This window comes from Emydura macquarii, unplaced genomic scaffold (genome assembly GCF_026122565.2).
Source record: "Emydura macquarii macquarii isolate MOO-44397 ecotype Brisbane River unplaced genomic scaffold, CSIRO-AGI_Emac_v2 contig_1483, whole genome shotgun sequence".
Lineage (NCBI taxonomy): Eukaryota > Metazoa > Chordata > Testudines > Chelidae > Emydura > Emydura macquarii.
Window position 1 is genome coordinate 2,984,508 of NW_027131620.1, and position 19,117 is coordinate 3,003,624.

At 53.7% G+C, this 19,117-nt stretch overlaps 1 protein-coding gene across 3 annotated transcripts in view; it reads right to left on the minus strand.

Annotated features, from left to right (window-relative positions):
• Nucleotides 1-19,117, minus strand: part of HELZ2 (helicase with zinc finger 2) — a 41,846-nt gene that overhangs the window by 22,606 nt on the left and 123 nt on the right. For 2 of the 3 annotated variants that reach the window (XM_067554018.1, XM_067554020.1), the window contains exons 2-6: nt 5,241-6,377; nt 4,376-4,559; nt 3,361-3,468; nt 2,190-2,713; nt 402-1,034 (exon numbers count right to left, since the gene is read on the minus strand). In XM_067554018.1, the coding sequence (XP_067410119.1) occupies nt 402-1,034; nt 2,190-2,713; nt 3,361-3,468; nt 4,376-4,559; nt 5,241-6,247 (2,456 nt within the window). In that variant the 5' untranslated portion in view covers nt 6,248-6,377. Of the gene's footprint in view, nt 1-401; nt 1,035-2,189; nt 2,714-3,360; nt 3,469-4,312; nt 4,560-5,240; nt 6,378-19,117 lie in introns of those variants that run through there. The other variant, XM_067554019.1, reaches the window with a different exon arrangement.

Genomic DNA, 19,117 nt, shown 5'->3' on the forward strand with positions numbered 1-19,117 from the left:
CAATGTTTTTGGAGGGGGACGGGGTGCGGAGGACCCAGAAGGGAATGACAGTAGCACAGCATGAAACACGCCTCTCCTCCCCATTTCTCTCTAGCTTTCAGTCAAGGTACCCATCAGAAACGTGTCCTAGTCTCCTTCCACCCACCCACACTCATCTTCCTGCCCCCCGTCTAACCTCTGATTTCTCCCAAGAACGGGAGAATGATTCTCTTTAAGAAATAACGTTGTAGTCTTTAAACAATAGACCAAAAGTTTGGAATGTTTGCAAAACACTTTGCCTCAAAAGACCATTTAGCTTCATTAATCAGTAAATCTGGCGCGGCTGAGCAGCCAGCCTTCAGTCTATGACCTCCCAGCGTCTTCCCTTGGAGAGGCACCGTGGGGAGAAGCTAGCAAGTTACCTGTTGGTGTGGGTGCAGATTAGCACTCGCGTGTTGGGCTGCTTGAGGATTTCCCTAGTGGCCATGGCCAAGGTGAAGGTCTTCCCTGTGCCGAAAGGCCCATAGATCAGAAGAGGAGGGACCTGCCTGGGGCCGATGGCCTGGCCTGTGATGAAGGAGATGGCCAGCCTCTGCTTCTTGTTCCCGCTCAGATGGAGCGTGGGGGAGTGAGGGATGGAGCAGGCTGCAACGTCGGGCAGGATCAGCCGCTCGTCCAGCAGACAGTCCACTGCATAGTGCCACAGCCGGAACTGCAGCCGGTCGATCTGGAACTGGACCTCCACCTTGCAGGAGGTGTCCTCCTGAAAGCCAAGCTCGCTGCAGCACCGCTGGGGGATGAGGAGCCAGACGCTCTTCTCCGTGATGGTTTTGCTCTCCACGTGGACCTCGTACACCCGGTTGCCCGTGGGCGGGTCAGGCGCCAGGAAAGCAGTGCTCACAGACCGGCTCAGCAGGTACCCCTCATCGGTGTCTGGAGTCAGGGCATACGGAGTCGGCACTTCAGCAAAGAGTTCACCAGGGAGGGTGAACTTCATCCCCAAGGAAAGGGTCTGCAGCATCCGGGTCAGGGAGATGGTGACCTGGAGGTTGAGCCTGAGACGGAGAAGACCGTTACCAGCCCAGATGGCACACGTCAATTCACGGGCAGTGTCCGTCCCACCCACGCAGGAGGGACTGCCTGCACCACCACAGAACGAGGATCCCCTCTCAATTCCCCACCTCTTCACCCCACCCTCTGCCCACAGCAGGGCCTGCGCTCTGGCCACTGTGCGGGTCCTTGTCGTCTGGAGACGAGACGCTTCCACGCTGCCCCTTAGATCAGCCACCAGAGATCACGCTGAGCAGCGGTTTTAACTTAAATGCCGCTTGTTTCAAGTTGCAGCACGCAGCCTGGTGGCACCTTTGGAGACTGGGTCACGTCACTTACTGAAAAATTACACCTAAAAACCAGTCGTTTGGCAAACAGATTGTCAGTCCCAGAGAAACTCAACAGCACCCAACTCCTACGGGACATGTTCAAAACGAGGCTTCGAGAGAGACCAGCACCTGCAGGAGTTACGCAGGCAGACAAGGAGAGCTGCACCCAAGTACCTGTCTACACTACAATCAAGCTACTTGCCCCAGGGACCCTCTCCCCTGATCACTCTTGGGCCCACTCTCATCTCCGCCCTGCTCTCTCGCTCTCCTCTGGCTCCTTCCCCTCGCAATACAAACATGCTCTAGTCTCTCTCATCATCAAAAGCCCTCCCTCTCACTGTTTCCTTGTGCTCCCACCATCGGTCACCTTGTCCTGTGCTTAGACTGTAAGCTCTGTGGGGCAGAGACTGTCTCCGTTTGTACAGCACCTAGCACAATGGGTCTCTGTCTATGCCTGGGCTCCTAGATGCTATGGTAATACAAACTGCAAATAAATCATAGCTGTGGAGAGTGGAGGCTCCCCACGCCACCCCCTTGCCCTTTTTACAGAGCAGAATCCAGTCCTACATCATCATCCTCTTTCCAGTTCCACAGATCACCTGCCTCGACAGGGCCCCGCTTCTCTGGGACTGCTCTGACCCGTAGGTGTCCGTCCGTTGGGTCCATTCCTGCACAATAGGTGCAGGGGGGGAAATGTGGTGAACAGACTTGAAACAGCCCCATAGACGAAGGGCCAGAATGACCATGGCAGACAGAAGGCAGGCAGGCAGGCCCTGGAAGGGGATGTGCCCTGCACACATCTGGATCTGCCTCTCCTGCCAGGACACTTACTTGTCAATCAGGGTCTGCTCAGCTTCTTCCTCTCGGAACAGGAAGTCATGCATCCTCTCCTTGTAGTTGAGGCGGGTGACAGGCGTGTTCGAGGTGCTGCCGGGCCGGAACTCCAGGGAGAGCGCCGGCGCTTTGTACTTGGCTAGCAGGCCCACCTCGTCACTGGTCCTCTCCACGCTGGGAACGATCACCCGGTTGCCGCTGTGCCAGCGCTGAAAGTTCACAAAGCGGCTGCCCTCTGTGCCAGCCGGGACGTGCCGGGGGAGCTCCCGCCTGCCGATCTTGGCCTGGATCTTCCGCACCAGGACGGGGCGGCTGCCGAAGTCAAAGACCACCCACTGCTCGTAGACGCCGAAGGTGCAACACTCCATGCAGACCTCCACCAGGCAGGAGAGCGGCGAGGACGGCAGAGCCTTTAGCCGCTCCCCCCGGATGTAGGTGAGGCCCCGCGGGAACCCATCCCCTGCGAGGAAAAAGGTGGCGCCGGGATCTCTCTTCAGCAACGCCACGTGCCGCAGAGGCACCTGCCAGTTAGAAGGGAACAGGATACGCAGTGAAGAGACTCTCCTGGCACGAGACCCGCCATCTGGCCACCCCCTCTGGAAACGCCCAACAGAATTACATAGGGAATGAGAGGGGCTGTTTCCAACCTGCAGATGGAATTCCATAGCAGGGACAGAATTCCCTACTGGAATCAATGGAACGGTCCCGAAGTCCTACAGGAAGGCTCCCACCCCTCTTCAAGTCTATAGGGGTTTAGAGTAACTCCTACAGAACTCTGGGGGGTTTCATCCCTACTAGACTTTAAAGGATTTTTCCAGAAAGGGTCAGTCTTGTGACCGAGCAAAGAGCAAGCAAAGGGACCAGGTGTGGAATGGCACAAGATTCCTCCCCAAGCCATTCGCTCCCCACAAAACCTGTGCCTGGTTAAGAAGAACCCAGGTCACCCCTGCAACACCTCTGGGCAGGAGCTCTCTCCGCCTCTGCTCAGCAGGCCCCAAGGCACCTGGAACAGATCCTCATTTGCATGCCCCAACTTCCTCCCACTCTTTAACCCTGCCGCCTCTCCCAAGCAGGCCGCAGGGGCGGAAGAGCAGGCAATCCTCTGCAGCAGGAGGACACAGAATCGGTTTCAATCCCCCGGACTTTCTTTACGCAGAATCAGATTTACCTGGGGGTGAACTTTGAACTTCCACCTGTATCGCATCTTCCTGTCCTCTGAATGCACCCGCATGGGCTGCTCGCAGGTGACCACCACACCATCAATCTGCTCAGAAAGCTGACAGAGAGGAGACAAGAGCCGGGTGTTTCACCTTGCGATCACGGGCAAGAGTGGGACAAGGGAGTTGCATATCCCAGGGAGAATGGCCTCGGGCACCCAGAGAAGCCCAAAGGACACATGATATTCAACTCTATCCACCACCACCACCTGCCTCCTTCGCTGTTACTCTGCCGGCTCTCTGCCCACGTCAGTCAGCGGCAGCAGGGCTGCCGGAGGAGCAGGGCGAGGGATTCGAGCCCCAGTGCTTCTCACCAGAGCAAGTGAGGGCGTGGAAAGGTGGAAGGACACGAGGCAGAGCAGGACAGCGTGCTCTTGAACAAGCTCATCCCTTTCCCAGAGGAGCCTAGGAAATGGGCAGCACAGGGCATGCTGGGAGGGAGGGGGCAGGGAGAGCACAGACCTTCACGATTCAATCGGATACATTTTTAAGATCTAATTTACGTTTCCCTGTTTATCCCCTTCCTTTGCTTTCTGCGCCTCTCATCGCCTGCCATGAAAAGTCCGTTCCACTTTCACTTCTAGTGCACTTCGCTTCCAGGTTCACATGCATTATCCCAAGGGGGGCACGCCTGCACTGCCGGGGAAGATTTCGGTAAGATCAGGCCCCAGGGGCGATCAGCCCACGCTGCTGACGCAGGTGGAGGGATATCGGGAGGCACTTTCCCAAGAGCCTCTGAGAAGACCCCCTTCGACCATGCAGCGCACAAACAACCAGAAAGGCAGCCGGGCATTCCCGCATGCAGCTAGTCAGCGCCAACACTGGGCTTTCGCGGGGGGGAGTGCCGGAGCCACGTTCCCGCAAGGCCCTTTATCCAGGTTCAACTGTAAGCAAACTCAAAACCTTTCCATCAGCCAGCTCGTTCAGGCGCTCCGGTCAGCATCCACCCAGCAGTCGGTGACTTACGATGAACACCTCGTTGCGGCACTCCTGGTATTCGGCAACGAGCCGGTCCTGGTAGGAGAGAAGCCCGTCTTCCTTGGCCAATTTCTTGTTCCTCTTGGCAGCTTTTGCCCTCTGGATCCATTCCTGCATCTCCTCCACGGAATGGGCTTTGGTGCAGTGTGCGCCATATGCACAGTTCTCTGCTCTGTGGAAGGGGACAAATCCCACATGCAAAACAAAGCAAGCAGGTTACTCCGGACAGCCTGAGCCTGCCTGGGGAATGGTCCCCTTCCCCCTCACACCCCACTCCACGCACCGGGACCAGGATTATCTGGGGATTCCTAGCCCGCTGCAGTACTGGAACCAGCAGCGCCCAGCGGCTGGCAACCACAGTCGAGCGTTTTAACGTCTGCTGTCATCTCAGCTTACAGCTTCCCCCACTGGCAGTCCCGCTGGGGCAGCCCCAGTACTGAATTATAGCTCCTGGCTATCCAGAGATGACAAAACCCCAGAGACTCTGCAGGCAGGTTCTTCACCCTCTTCTCTTGCGGTCGACAAGAGCCCAGGCCATGGAGGCCTTGAAAAATCAACTTCCCCAAAACTTACCCCCTGGTGTCCTCCCTGTCCTAATCAGGAACCACCCCCGCCCTGCTAGGAGACCACACCCCCAATGTCCCTGCTTGGTTCAGGGGAGATTTTTAATCCTCTCTCTTCCAAATGCAGGGCAGGTTCTGCACACCCTAGCCTGGTCACACCGCAAAGTGAAGGCAAACATCAGGCCAGCTGGGCTGTCTCGCTAGACGGACGATCTAGAATCAAGTCATCCGTCTGCAGCGCCCCCCTCTGCAGTTTGCTCATCACCCTCTGCACAAGGCCCACCACTTACTCCTTGCACAGCGTGAATGTCATCAGCCCGTAAGGAGGGGTGCGGTGAGCCCACTGGATCACGGTGTCGGCCGAGATCATCCGCGCATGCTCCACCAAGGAGCAGTGGTTCTCGAAGCTCTCCTGGGAGTTGAAGGTCACCAAGCAGACTCGGCAGTAGAAGTGGACTTGAGGCTGCGCCGGCAGGTCGCCGTTCTCGCGGCACGTCTCCACGGCCGGCAGCAGGTCGGCGCGCACCAGGCCGTGCTTCTGCTCCGCCTCCCACACCACCATCTCCACCTCGCTGTGCGCGTAGTTGCATCGCTGTGCCCCGTGCTTGCACGGGTTGCCTCTGGAGATGAACATGCAGTAGCTGAGCCGCGGCATGAACTGGGGCCCTGGCCTGATTGCAGTGTACTGCTTCTTCCTCCTTCCGTCAGTAACCACGTGGACCAGGAGAGCTTCCCAACTGCCATGCTCCTCACAGCCCCCAGCCAGCCCCCCGGAGGATATTTTCTGGGGACTCTGATAAAAGCAGAGTTTGCAGATCTCCTGGAACTGCCCCCCAAACTCGCTCCGGATTGCCTCAGCAGCACTGGGCGCTTCCTGGCTTGGGAGTCTGTTTGCGCTGCCTGGTGTCTGAGCCTGCAGCACCATGGACTTCAGCACACGCCTCTCCAGTTCATGCTCTCTCTCGAAGTTCCACACCATGGCCTCTTCCTTGCTGAACGCAAAGGTGCACTGGTTCCTGTGCCTGTTGCACCCTGCGCCCGGGGAGTAGTATCTGCAGACCTCGTAACGCACTGGGTCTGGGAAGCCCGGCCTCCTGCCCACCTTTTTCCATAGCTCGCTCCTCTTGCTTCTGCACCGGCCCAGGAGGATCTCGTGCATGCAGCGATGCTCAACCTCTCTCCGCCTGTACGTGCTCTCGTTCTCCCTCACGCTGCATTTGGAGCACACCAGGCACAGCTCTAGCCGCTTCTGCAGGCCATCCAGCGTCCCAGGGCTCAGGCCGTTCACAGCAGGCATTTTCCCCACCGGCCAAGTAAAAGCAGCTGTAAATCTCTAAAAGCAGATCCGACGCTCAGGAAGGCCCCATGGAGCAGGCAGGGTCCTATCACAGTACACGCTTCCTGGCCATCGACACAAGTTTAAAAACCTAGAGAGAAACAAACAAACAACAAATATAAGGGAAATTAGCCTCTCTGTGGGGCACGCACTTGGAGGCATTAAAATAACCCATCTCAGCTCCTCCATTGCCTGACATGAGCAAGGAAAAATGCATCATCTTGGCCACAGCAAAGCCAAACAAGACACCCACTCCGTTCTTGTGAAACCAGACGTCTTGCTGTTCGGGTGTTAACTCAGCCAGGCTGCTGTCCCACTGCCACGGGGGGGCGGCCCGCAGGACACCCCCCGCAACCGTCCGAAACAGAGACGTCGATTTCAAGGCCAGAAGGGATCCTTCAGTCAGCACCTCCTGCCTCCAGCCCATTAAATGAACCCGCTCCCCAGGGCGTCTCCCAGTCAGCCTTACAGACGTTAAAGGCAGGAGCTGCCCGCCTCCCTCGCTGGATGGTCGCGTGGGGCCCTCCCCACCGCCCAGGCCTTGACATCTCTGCATCCTCACTTTCCCTTCCTTCTCGGGGCATTTCCCCCTTTTTTCTCCTCATTTTCCTTTTAGCTCTCTTCCATATTTATTGCTGGCTTCCTCCCCCGCTTTCGTCTGGGCCCTCCCACCAGGGCAATTACGGGCACCCCGCCGGCCCAGCCGAGTGTCACAGGGGTCGAGAGCGGCAGCCTGGGCTGGCACCCTGCAGCATGGCAGGTGTGAGCTGCTCCGGCAGCGCTAGAGGTCACATGGGAGGCAACAGCACCAATCTCGGGATGAGGGGGTGGCTCTGGGGGCCTGCAACTTCCCCTACCCAGCGTGACTCCCTCCCCCTCTGTTTGCAGCCCCTGAATCAGCCTGACCCCTCCCTCCCTCCCTCGGTCTGGGAAACACTGCCTGAAGGGACCACATGATAGGCGTGTCCCATTGCACCCTTCACTGCTGTTCTTCCGGCCACCGGCTGTGTTCAGCTGCAGCCTCGCCGCTCTCGAGCCCCCACTCAATCTAGGCACTCCAAGGTTTCCTTCCCGTCCTGCCTGCCGGGGGGGTCCTGCTGCCTCTTTGTGGCATCACCCACCGCCCAGGTCCTATCGCCCGCCAGAAGTGATACTTCAGGGGTCGGGAGGAAATTGGAGAACGAAGGGGGCTGTGGAGCTGCACTGCTCTAGGGCAAGCATGACGGCTGACAGCATTACGGGACACTGCTCACAACCAGGGCCCCCCCATTTACGGGGGCCCAGCCCAGGCTGCAATCCCCATTACAGGAGGAAGCCGGTGTTAAAAGTTTGCACTGGGCCCGAAAAAATTATGCTTGGGCCCTGCTCACAACCTGAAGACCTGTCTCCTGCCCACCTGGACCACAAGACAAAGCACCTGGGGTCGCCAGTTGCTGCAGGGCCAGGCCTTTCCCTGCCTCGTAAGTAAATCCATCCTTCTGGCACTCAAAACCTGAGCTCCACAGCAAAACCCACATCAACGGCCCCAAAGCGACACCTCCAGCCTCTGATTTCGCACTGCAAGGGGTGGAGTCTCCGGAGAAAGAAGACGCAGTATTTACAGCAGGGCAGAGTGCAAGATCTTCCATTCATTTGATATAAAAGCTTCTCATTGCAAAGCATTTTCACAAACAAGGATTTTTTTCCCCACCCACCTCTGGGGTGGAACACAGCAGCTGTTTAACAGCGCACGGAAGAACCAGGCAAAAGTCTGGGATGAGACATAGCCCAAATCCAACTGAAACGGCAGGGGGATTCCGGTAACAGAATCTACTCATGCTGGGATTTCACCAGGGCCAGCCCTTCCCTGCCTACTGTTGAAAGTGCCACAGTATTTTTACTGATCATACACGACCAAGCCTTCATCTTACGCCTATCCCAATGCCTGTCTAGCACCGTGGCACCAGTACAACACTGACTCACAAGGAAAACTGTGGCCTACAGACACCCCAGATATCTTGCAGCACGATTTTCCTATCACGCACTGCTCAGGCCCAATTCTCTTTAGCTTCTAGATGCAGCAAGATCTCAGCCCAACGCGAGATTACTCACTGAAGCAGAAAACAGTCATTAAACGACCAGCAGAAAGCCAGAGCCTCACTGGAATTTCGCCATTCAGATTCAGTCACCAACGTTGTGTCTAGAAATGAATCAACCCTGACTCATCTGTGTGTGTGTGTTTGTTTGTTTCAAAACCTTTTCAGACAACACACAGAATTAAAAGGATCAAATCTCAACTGGAAGGCTGAATCTACAGGCTGCGTGCCTTTATTTAGCATGGATGACACCCTGTCTCTGATCGGAGAGGCTTCGTATATTTATCCCCGGAGCCATCTGTTGTCCCCTTATACTTCAATTGTAAACGCTTTGAAGCAGGGACCATCCTTCTATTCTGCATTTGTACAGCACCTAGCACAATGGAGTCCCGGGCCATGCTTTTGGCACAACGAACCAAGGCCTAAAGCTTTAATTTAAAACGAGGAACCGAGTGATAAAAGAATGCACTGCGAAAAGAGACGCTTAAGGAATGGTTTAAAGGATGACACGTTGAACCAAAACTTACATACGCTAACTGCAGAAACACCAGCAGAACTAATTACCTACGTGCTGATGATTCTGATGCCAGGGTTAATTATCCAATAGGAATTAGAAACACTGATATTATTGAGGGGTGGAAGCACGTATAAGGAAAGGAGGCTGAGCCCAACATTGACTAGAAAGAGGACACAGTGGGGGTTAGTGTAACTTTTTTTAAGAGCTGATGCCCAGCGTGCTGGCAGCGCGATGCACTGAAACACGCTACCCCTGATGCCTACGCACGGATCACCCGGCCTACGTCAGGACTCCCCACAAGGGATGACGTGAGGAATGCAAGTGCTGGACATTCAGCATTGGCTCCCTCTCCTGTGTTGATAAAATGTGTACCATTGCTAACCAGAGAACGCGGCCGGGATGGTTTCTCGTTTCAGGGTCCTCAGTTCACTGACAACTTCACCCGGGAGCTGATCTCGAGGCAGCACTCTCTCAGACCGGCCACCACATGTCCGTGGATCCTACTGACCGATTAGGCAGCACAGTAAATCAGGGTGGGACTGTTCAGACCAGGCACAACTAGGCCTGGATCCCTGGGGGAGCCGCTGGACACTGCAGGACAGTTGTACAAGAAGAGATCCTGTTTTCCGGGCTGGTGTGGATGGTTGGCACGAGACGTGTTGCAAGGAGCACAAGGGAACATTCGAAAGGCCATTTCTCAAACCATACAGACTGGAAAAAGGATGCTCTGGGGTTCAGGCAGCGGAACGGGACTCGGGAGATCCAGTTCGATCCCTGCTCTGCCACAGACACCTGAGAACTCCCGGCGCCGTCACAGGAGTCATTCAGTGGCAGGGAACCCTCCCCGCCCCCGTCTCTGATCTCTTATCCAAACCTCCACTTTATCCGAATCCCTCCCTTGTAGCCCAGAATGGACGGTGCAGGGGTTCAGGTAATAGGGTTTCAAAAAATCTGGAGCAGCACCTAGCACGGAGAGAGCTTGGAGGGGACCTCTAGGCACTAGTGATAGAAATAATTCAGCCTCTCTCTAACCCGCAGCACCCTTAGCACTGTGCTCCATTTGCTAATCAAGCCATACACCACCCCAGTAGGATTCTCCCCACCTGCACTCCAGACAGACGCAGACAGGTGATGGGATTAGACTCAGAGCAGAATCCAGGAGTTCCTGGCTCCCCAGCTGGGTGGAGTCTCAGTGGCATACCAGGAAGGGGCCATGCCCCCAGCGCTGGCCCGGGTGGGGGGCAGGGGACATCGACTGGGCCCTCCTCAGAGGAGCCACCCTCATCCACCCACTGACATCCCCATGGGCAGTGCCAACCCAGCCACTCCACCTCCACCCCCTGTGCTGGGCTCGACTAGGGCCAGGAGCCACGGGCCGGGCCGGCTGCCAAGAATGTCGGGGGGGCCGGTGCCTCCAAGGACGGCCAGGCTGGCGCTCCCCTACCCGCAGGCCAGTGCCCAAGGGCATGGCCCCCCCAGTACGCCACTGCCGCCCACACCCACTGGCCCCACGGGGGAGTGGGGGAAGAGCAGGAAAAGGGCCCACAGACTCCCCCCCTCCCCACATAAAGCGCTGCTGCGGAGAGGGGCAGTCACGCTCCCCCCATAGGACACCCTAACCTCCCTCCCGCTGGCCCTCCCCAAATTAAACATTCAGACTCTGCCTATGAGCTGCCGCCTGGCTGACCTCCATGGGCTGCTCAGAAATTCGCTCCAGCGTTGCAAGAAAGATTGCTTAAGTCTGCCAGAGGTAACAGGCACCAGCCTCGTCTGGTTCCTGAGCTCAGCAAAACAAAACCAGCTCCCCAAGGCCAGAAGAAGCACCAGCGCTGCGACGCTGCCAGGGTCACTACGCTGCCAGGCCACGCTCAGCACGGAGAAAATCCTTCGGGGCACAGGGCAGGGCAGGGCAGGGTTAGGGTGGCAGAGGTCAAGGAGAGAGTGCCCACATTTTGGGGCAGGGCCTGTCATTTGCTGCGTGTGAACAGGGCCTAACCCAACCGGGCACAGAGCCCGCTCTCCCAGGTGCTACCACTACACAAATGTCAAGCAGCAGCAGTACGGCACGGGCTGATCGGGGAGGTGGCCTGGAGGCTTCAGAGAGTCAGCTGGGAAGGGACAATGGTGAACCTCTTGTGCACCACCGAAATCATTCTGGCGCGCAGCAGGGCAGACCTTTGAGAAAGGCCTGTGATCCTGCCGGGGTTGCAGAGCACCATTTAAAGTGTGTGAGACAGGACCCTGCCTCCGGGAGAAATGGGGGTTGGAGAAGGAGTCCACCCTGCACCCACCCCACAGCAGCTCCTGTCCCCGCGCCAACCCATTAGCTCTCACCGGAATGCAGGCAGACCTTCCCCCTCTGATGCACCAGCTCATCCTGCCCCAGCACCACCCGGATCACCTGCTCTGAGCTGGGACCAAAGAGTGGCTGGGCCACGGCCCACGTAGCCCCTTGGCTCCGCAGCCTATCCAATCCTGATTTAAAAAATTGCCCGTGTTGGAGAATCCCTCACAACACTGCACCGCGTGGACAGAGAACATGGAGAGGCTGTGGGGCTGGCCCATATGGGAGGATCGGATCCATATTGGGAGCACAGAGCTCTCTGGTTGGGGTCCCGTGGAATGGACGGATGGGGAAATGGAGCCATAGGACCAGGCCAGCTGGAGAGAGCAGAGTGAGGCTTGCCAGTTACCAGGGAAACAAAAACCACCTGCCCAGGAAGGACAGTCATCTTGAAACACAGAAACATCAGGGTCCATGCAGGAACTCTCCAACAACCCGCAAGTCAGCAGCCCCGTTTTTCCCCCCCGTCTCAGCGTCTCATTGAGGACATTCCCCTCCCCCACCTCGCCTCTATTTTTTCTACCAGGCTTCTCAATTTCACCCAGGAAACTCTCAGGGATGGAGTCCAGCAGCAGAAAGTGTGTCTGGAGAGAAGATCAAGGCAGGTTTGCAACATGTCACTTGGCTGCAAGCTGAAGGGAGTTCCCTCGGAGGCGGACACGTAGTGAAAACTTTCAAGTTTACTCCAGTCTAAATATCAAATAAAACCCCATGCAAGACGCTCGGGATTAAATGCTGCGACACATCAACCAGTCATAAGAACGGCCACACTGGGTCAGACCAATGGTCCATCCAGCCCAGTATCCTGTCTTCCCACAGTGGCCAATGCCAGGTGCTTCGGAGGGAATGAACAGAACAGGTCATCATCAAGTGATCCGTCCCATCGGCCATGCCCAGCCTCTGGCAAAGAGCCCATCCTGGCTCATAGCCATTGTTGGACCTATCCTCCATGAACTGATCTAGTGAAGCCCCTTAGGGACCTAGCAGTTTATTTTAGTCCTTTGTCAGTCCCTGACTGATGTGGGAGCAGCACTTCTGGTTAAAAAATGCTGGAAAATAAAAAATAGACAAGAGAATCCAAATCTGCACCGGGAAAACGTACCTGCAGCTCCAGAGAATATCCTCCCTGGCAGAAGCAGCCACCAGGCTGTGCATAGGCACTTCTGGGCCCTGTGGTTACCCAGATAAGCTGCTGATACGCTAACAGCAAAGCAAAGATTACGTAATATTGACACAGAAGCAGAGTCCCTGAACCTTTGTCCAGTGTCTTCTGACTATTGATTAGCCAGTGCCAGAGAAACAGTAGTCCTAAGGCCTGGCTATTTCCAGCCATTTGCCAACCGCCACGCCGAGCCATCGGTTTGCTGTGTCAACCTGCTACTGCACTTTAAAGATAAATCTCACATGCATCAGGACTATGGTCAATCCTAAAACAAAATAAGTGCTTGACCCCAGTCCAGAGTAATTCTAAACATAAGCCAGACGCTCTCCAGGCCTCCCTGAGTCTCCGACCGCCATCTGGCACCCAGCATCCCACTGGGTTACCTGCAAGCCTCATGACATCACCAAGGATTATCTGCTGCCCTGCAATGCAATGCCCTGCAATGCAATGCTCCCACTCACCCAGGAAGTCCCTTGCACGTAGATCAGGCAATATATGGCCTCCAGGCCGGATTTTCAGAACTTCAGCGTTCATGCTGGTGCACTTCATCTCCTCCTGCAAATCCGGTATGCATGCTGCAACTTGCACCCAAACCTGGCTTCCTGGGTGCTATGGAAATCAGGCCCAACGCAACTAGCACAGCGGATTGGAAAAGGTAAAGCCACAAGTCTTCCCATGGGTCAAATTCTTCCCAGATGGAATGCTACCATTTCAACTGAAATATACCAGGCATGTATCAGACCCAGGGTCTCAATTTCCCTACATGTAAAGTGAGTACAGCACCACTTCCGTGGCTGCAGGGTGTTAGGAGATTGATTAATTGTTTGTGGAGGCAATCAAGATGTTAAGTGCCAAGTAATATCATTGCAATTGTTTAGTAGTAATGATAATAAAAGCAGTCACATGACATGCTGGCAAGGTCGCAGGTGTTAGCTAAGAACTGATGAACCCATAGCTGGAAAGCAAACCAGTCCACTTACGTTAATTGTGTTCAAAATAGGTATTAGTCTGATAAGATGTATTTAGCTATTAGACTCTATGAAATGCTGGTAAATTGCTGCATACGGTTAATCTCACTGGTTATGTCCACATTCCTTGCCATAAGGAAATATGAGACACACAAGGTGAGTAAGGCAATGATCTTTTATTGAACCAACTTCTCGGTGTGAGAGAGAGAAGATTTCGAGCTTACACAGCGCTAGATGCGAAGAAGAGCTCTGTGTGGCTCGAAAGTTTGTCTCTCTCCCCAACAGAAGTTGGTCCAATAAAAGATATGACCTCACTCACCTTGTCTCTCTAATATCCTGGGACCAACACAGCCACAACTACACTGTGTACATAAGGAAATAAATTTCACTTTATAACTTGGAAAATGTTTGCTCTGAATCTGAATCTGTGAACCCAGGCATGGGAATAGTCCCCTTGTCCATCCAGGACGATCAGAAATTAAGTGGGCCATTATAAGACAGAAGTTTTGTCAATTCCCCCTTGCACGCATGGAGAAGTATGTACTGAATGCTGGAAGAGGGAAGTAAAAATAGCTGACATGACGATTTTTCATTTCTATGCTGTTTTTACTCTCACAGGGTCAGAGATGCTAAGCCAGCAGTTTTCAGCTTGTTTTCATTTCAATTGGAGGTGAGGGCTCATCTCTCTTTGGCAATCTTAAGACATATTCGGGGTCCACAGACCACAGGCTGAAAATCACTTCTGTAAACTGAATCAAGAGATCTCCCAGGTTATCCCTGGGTCCGCCCTGAAAGGCATTTCGAATTAACAGATCACTACAATTGTCACTGTTAGGATTTAGATTGCAACCACTGTGTGTATATGCTTGCTTGAATCTGTAAATAACTCACTCACTTCTTTTTCCTAATTAATAAACCTTTAGACAGTTTATTACAGAATTGGCTACAGGTGTTGTCTTTGGTGTAAGATCTAGGCTACCAATTGATCTAGGGTAAGTAAGTGACTGATCTCTTGGGACAGGGAGCAAGCTAAGTATTTTGTGATTTTTAGTGTAAGTGACCATTTAAATCCAGCTTGCCTGGATGACTGGGGAGCCAGGAGGAGAGTCTGTGACTCCGTGGTAAGACAGTTACGGTGATCCAGGAGTTCACATGTGTTACTGGCTGGTGAAATCCAATTACAGAACATACCACCAGTTTGGGGCATCTGCCCTCTTTTTGACAGTCTGCCCCGAAGTAGGCACTCACAGTCATGAGCCAGAGAGCAGGACACATGCCTTGGGAGGAAGTCTCAGCAACCTGGCATAAAAGAAAAGCTCTCCTTGGATCAAGGGGCAGGACTCTTGTTTGGGTTAGAAAGTCCAGACTCAGTGACAGCCCTCCAGACAGGAGCCACAGGTTTGCTAGAAGTCACACGAGACAAAGTAGTCACACTGGCAGGTGTGCTCATCTCAAGGTATTCGCTTTTAAAGAGCCATGACCGGCAGAGAAAAAGGTCTTAATTATGTAGATCCATTGTTTTAACAGAGCCCCTTTCACTGTGTGGTGCATGGAGACTATATTCTTTTAACCAATCAGATTTAGGATATCAATAAACAGCTGATTTACTGCGCTGAACAGAAAGCCATTTGCATGCCCCATCAAAGACACCAAGGCCCACGTATGCCACAGGTACAGCAATCAGGGGACAGCTCTTCAACAGAGCTTCCATTGGCATCATAGTCAGAAGACCTGGGGTCTATCCTTGGGTAAGCCGTGTCCCATCACCCCTCAGCACCCCATCTGTCAAACCGAGAACGCCTTTGGATAGCGTTTCCATACCCAGGGCTGAAAAGAACCATCCAAGAGCTAAGTGTTGTTGTTATAACCTACAGTGGAAAATGGGTTTCAGGCATTATTTAAAAATTGTTGTGCCCCATCCACACGCCCACGCTGCCAGAGGGCAGGCAGCTCAAGGGGGCTGAGTTAGGTCAGCTTAACTACATTGCTCAGAGCTGTGAACAATCGCACCCCCCCCGCGTGCTGTAATTAAGCCCCAACGTAGGCACGGCTAAGTCGACAAAAGAATTCTTCCCTCAACCTCGCTACTACCACACGACGCGGTGGATTTACCACGTGGATGGAGGAAACGCTTCCGGCGCTGTAGCAATTATCTACACTACAGTCCTAGAATGGTGCAACTGCACCTGTGCTGCTGTATTGTTTCTAGTGTAGACATGGCCTGAGTCTTCAGAGCATTTCAAGCCGTGGCGATTTTGAGGCATCCACAGGGCTAAAAAGGGCGGAACGCAATCCATGCCTCAAATTCTGCAGCGAGCAGTGGGCTCCCTGTGAATGCAGACTACAGGCTGCAGAAAGCTGCAGAATCTCTAAAGCTGCCTCCAATTTCTGTTGCAGATTTACCGGGACTCTGGCTGCAAGGGGGAAGCCTCCTAACAGGAAAAGTTCTAAAGATAGAGGTGAATGTTCATCTCCTTCCAGCATGGCCTGCGAACCTGCACAGTGCAAGAGAACACAGGACTCCTACACAGTGCATGAGAGGAGGAGAGTTGGTGCATAAAGCTAATGTGCTGAGAATGCCTCAACTACTCCACTTCACAACAATTAGCATTTGCAAAAAGGGCTAATTAGGGGGGTTGGAACTGAGTTTGTTGAGCTGAACTGGGTGCATGGATAATAGTTTACACTTCTGAAATGGCTATTGTTTGACTGAAGCATCTGGGCCACAGCAGGCCCTCTTACATCCTGAGACCTCTGTCCCAGTCAGAAGGGCTGGACATGACTGTTGATTTTAACACAAAAGATTGTCTCTTCCAAAAGTAGTAGTTAAAGTTACAGATCCCTGGCCTAGGATGCTACGTGCTCACAGTGACAAGAGTTCAGCAAAGCACTTCGGTCCAGGCTTAAACTTGAAACGTGTTTAAATTCCATCCGGGTCAGTGGGAATGAAGGGTGTGCTCAAGGGCTTTGCTGAATCAGACCCTATGTTCTCCGGCATATCTGGCTTGATGCACGGTTCAGGTTCTCTCTGCTACCAGGATTTCATCTTTACTTCCTCTGGGGCCTTTCAAACACAATACCTAAAGACAGGCCCCTAAACAACGACCAGATTTCCTCTAGAGCTTCGCACAGCATGGCGCTCACTGGGAGTGAAGTTCTCAGAGACTAACATCCCCCCATCTGGCTGGCCTAATGGGTAAGACACTGGACTAGGATTTAATGGACCTGGGTTCCATTCCCAACTCTGCCACTGGCCTGTTGGGGGAACCTTGGGCAAGTCACTTCACTTTCCTGTGCCACTGCTTCCTGCACTTTAAGGCCTGCTTGTGACAAGTGCTACATAAGAGCACAGAAACTATGGGGGGAGACAGGTCTCACTTTAAACACCAAAGCATGAACACTGTGGCCTAAGAAGTTAGCTTTTGTTTTGAAGAGACACTCCACAGCCCTTTGGCCTGTAAAGGAAACTCTCAGAACATGGCCCGACCATCTCGGCTGCCAAAAGATAGCAACAAAACCCTGATTCATCTCACTGGGGCACGGACTCTAAAACCTAACGAAAGGCTGGTTCATACTGTTAACCATGAGGCTGGCTGCAAAAGGCAGGGGTACTTTTAAAAACTAAAAGCAGGCAGAGAAGGGATCCAAGGCACTGGGCAGTGTGAAGAGCAATCATAATTGGGAAGTATTTCTGCCAGGCTGATGTCTAGGGAGTTATAAACCCTGACTGTTCTAAGCAGTGAGGGTCACAGAGACTGTTCACTAACCCAGCGTGGCCCAAGACATGCAAGCAACATTGTAAGCAGTTTTCATATGCCTGTAAAAGTACACTCGTGCAACCGCAGGAGAACAATAGGAAGTGTGGCCCTATATTCTAGGCAGGTTGATTGTTGCTCTCCAGTTTAAATGCCAGTCACAGGAGGCTGGTTTATTACACCCCTTGCCAAAGTCCAACACATACGTGTAGAGCCTTACTGCCTCATTAGGATTAGTAGCTGGGTTCATTTCTCATGGGTTATATTTTCTCCTCACATGAAGCCCTGTGTGATCTGCTCTCTTTGACACTGCTCCAACCCTTTCCCCATGCAGCTCATGGAGTTCAATGTGCAAAATTCAACTGGTTCACAACTACTTAATCCACTGCTTTAAAAAAAAACCACAAACCAACAAAACAACCCAATAAGAACATTTCCTTTAAACTCCAAAAGACAAAATGCTCTTTGGGTCAGGGCCGTATACATTATATCTGTACAGAACCTAGCACAATGAGTCTCCATTCTGGTTGATGCCTTTGGGTGTTAAGTGAATATGAATAATAAATAATTTCACTGGAAATGGAGATCCCTGAATGTAAGGCACTGCCTCCCACACATATGTACAGATACATATTAATGCCAAAGAAGCTGCAGAGGGGAATCAGTGAGAAAAGAATTTGGCCTAGTGTCTTTATAGTTAAGTTTTGCTTTGATTAATTATGTACCAGAGATCCTCTAACGTGTTACTCTAATGAGAGCCATTAAGCCCCTTACTTTTACATGGGTCAATATACCAGATGTGCCCCCCTCCCCCCCATCCCCAGTGCTGGTTTGGCACATGTGGTATAGCTACAGAACACAGCCCCATCTCTTTGTGCCACCACCAGTTTTGGTGGGAGTAACTCATGCCCATCTGTGGGTGCAAACCTCACTTCTACCACACACCCGTGACAGGTGCATTTCTGGAACCATGCAACATCTAGACTCCTCCTCCCCATGATGGCCTGACGCAAGCAGTCATGGCTTTCACTTCCTGGCTGAGTGTGTTTTGTGAGGTCACCTAAAAATAAATTAGTTCTCTTTTGTTTATGGGAAGTGGCTGAAAAACAAGCCCAGATATTAACTGTAATAAAAGACAGTTGGATCTCACAGGACCCCAAAACTGTAAGGAACCAATTCTGAGAGACACTGTACACATCTCTAAGAGCCTGTCTACACTGGGGTTTTGCTGCACTGTATCCTCCTAACACAGGCACCAGCACAAGATACTTTCCATACAAGTGCAGACAGCCTACACAAGGGGTTTGCACCAGCGTGGCTAGAGTAGAGCAGCATGCAAAGGGATCCCAGTGTAGACAAAACCTTTAACATCACTCCCCCTCCACATTTTCCCCACGCTGCTCGTGTGTGTCTCTGGCACACGGACGGCTAACTTGGCTGGGTCACCATCACAGACCTGAGCCTGCACCCAGCGCCCAGCCTTCCCCGCTGACCAAAACAAACCAAAACTTCATTCTGCAGGGACGCCACCGGGGAAGGTGTCAGGCCCGCAGCTCCTTTGCCAGCACCCGGACCCCAGCCGGCTGAGTGGGACACGGGGAAGGCGGCATGAGCAGAGCCCATCCAGTCCAGCACCAACTCCCCCCAAACTTTCCTTGGCTGGCTCCAGCCCGGCCCTGCCTTGAGTCGGGGCAGGTGTAACTGGCTGTAACTCACCCTCTCCCTGGCGGCAGCTGGTTCTGGTGCGTGTCACTTGTCGCTGCCCCCAGCGAGCCCTGCCCACGGCGAGCGAGCCAAGGGCTGGGCGGGCTGCGGGGCTCCCGGGGAAGGGGATGTCAGCCAGAAACAAGGGGGGCCCCCTGCCCACCCCCCACACACACACCCCGGGGAGAGTCAGGCGGGGCTGCAGCCAGTCCCCGGGCAACGCCGGGAGCCCCGAGCCGGGCAGGGGGAAGCGGAGCAGAAGCGGGAGAAGCGCGTTCGCTCCCCGCCGGGGCTGGACGAAGAGCC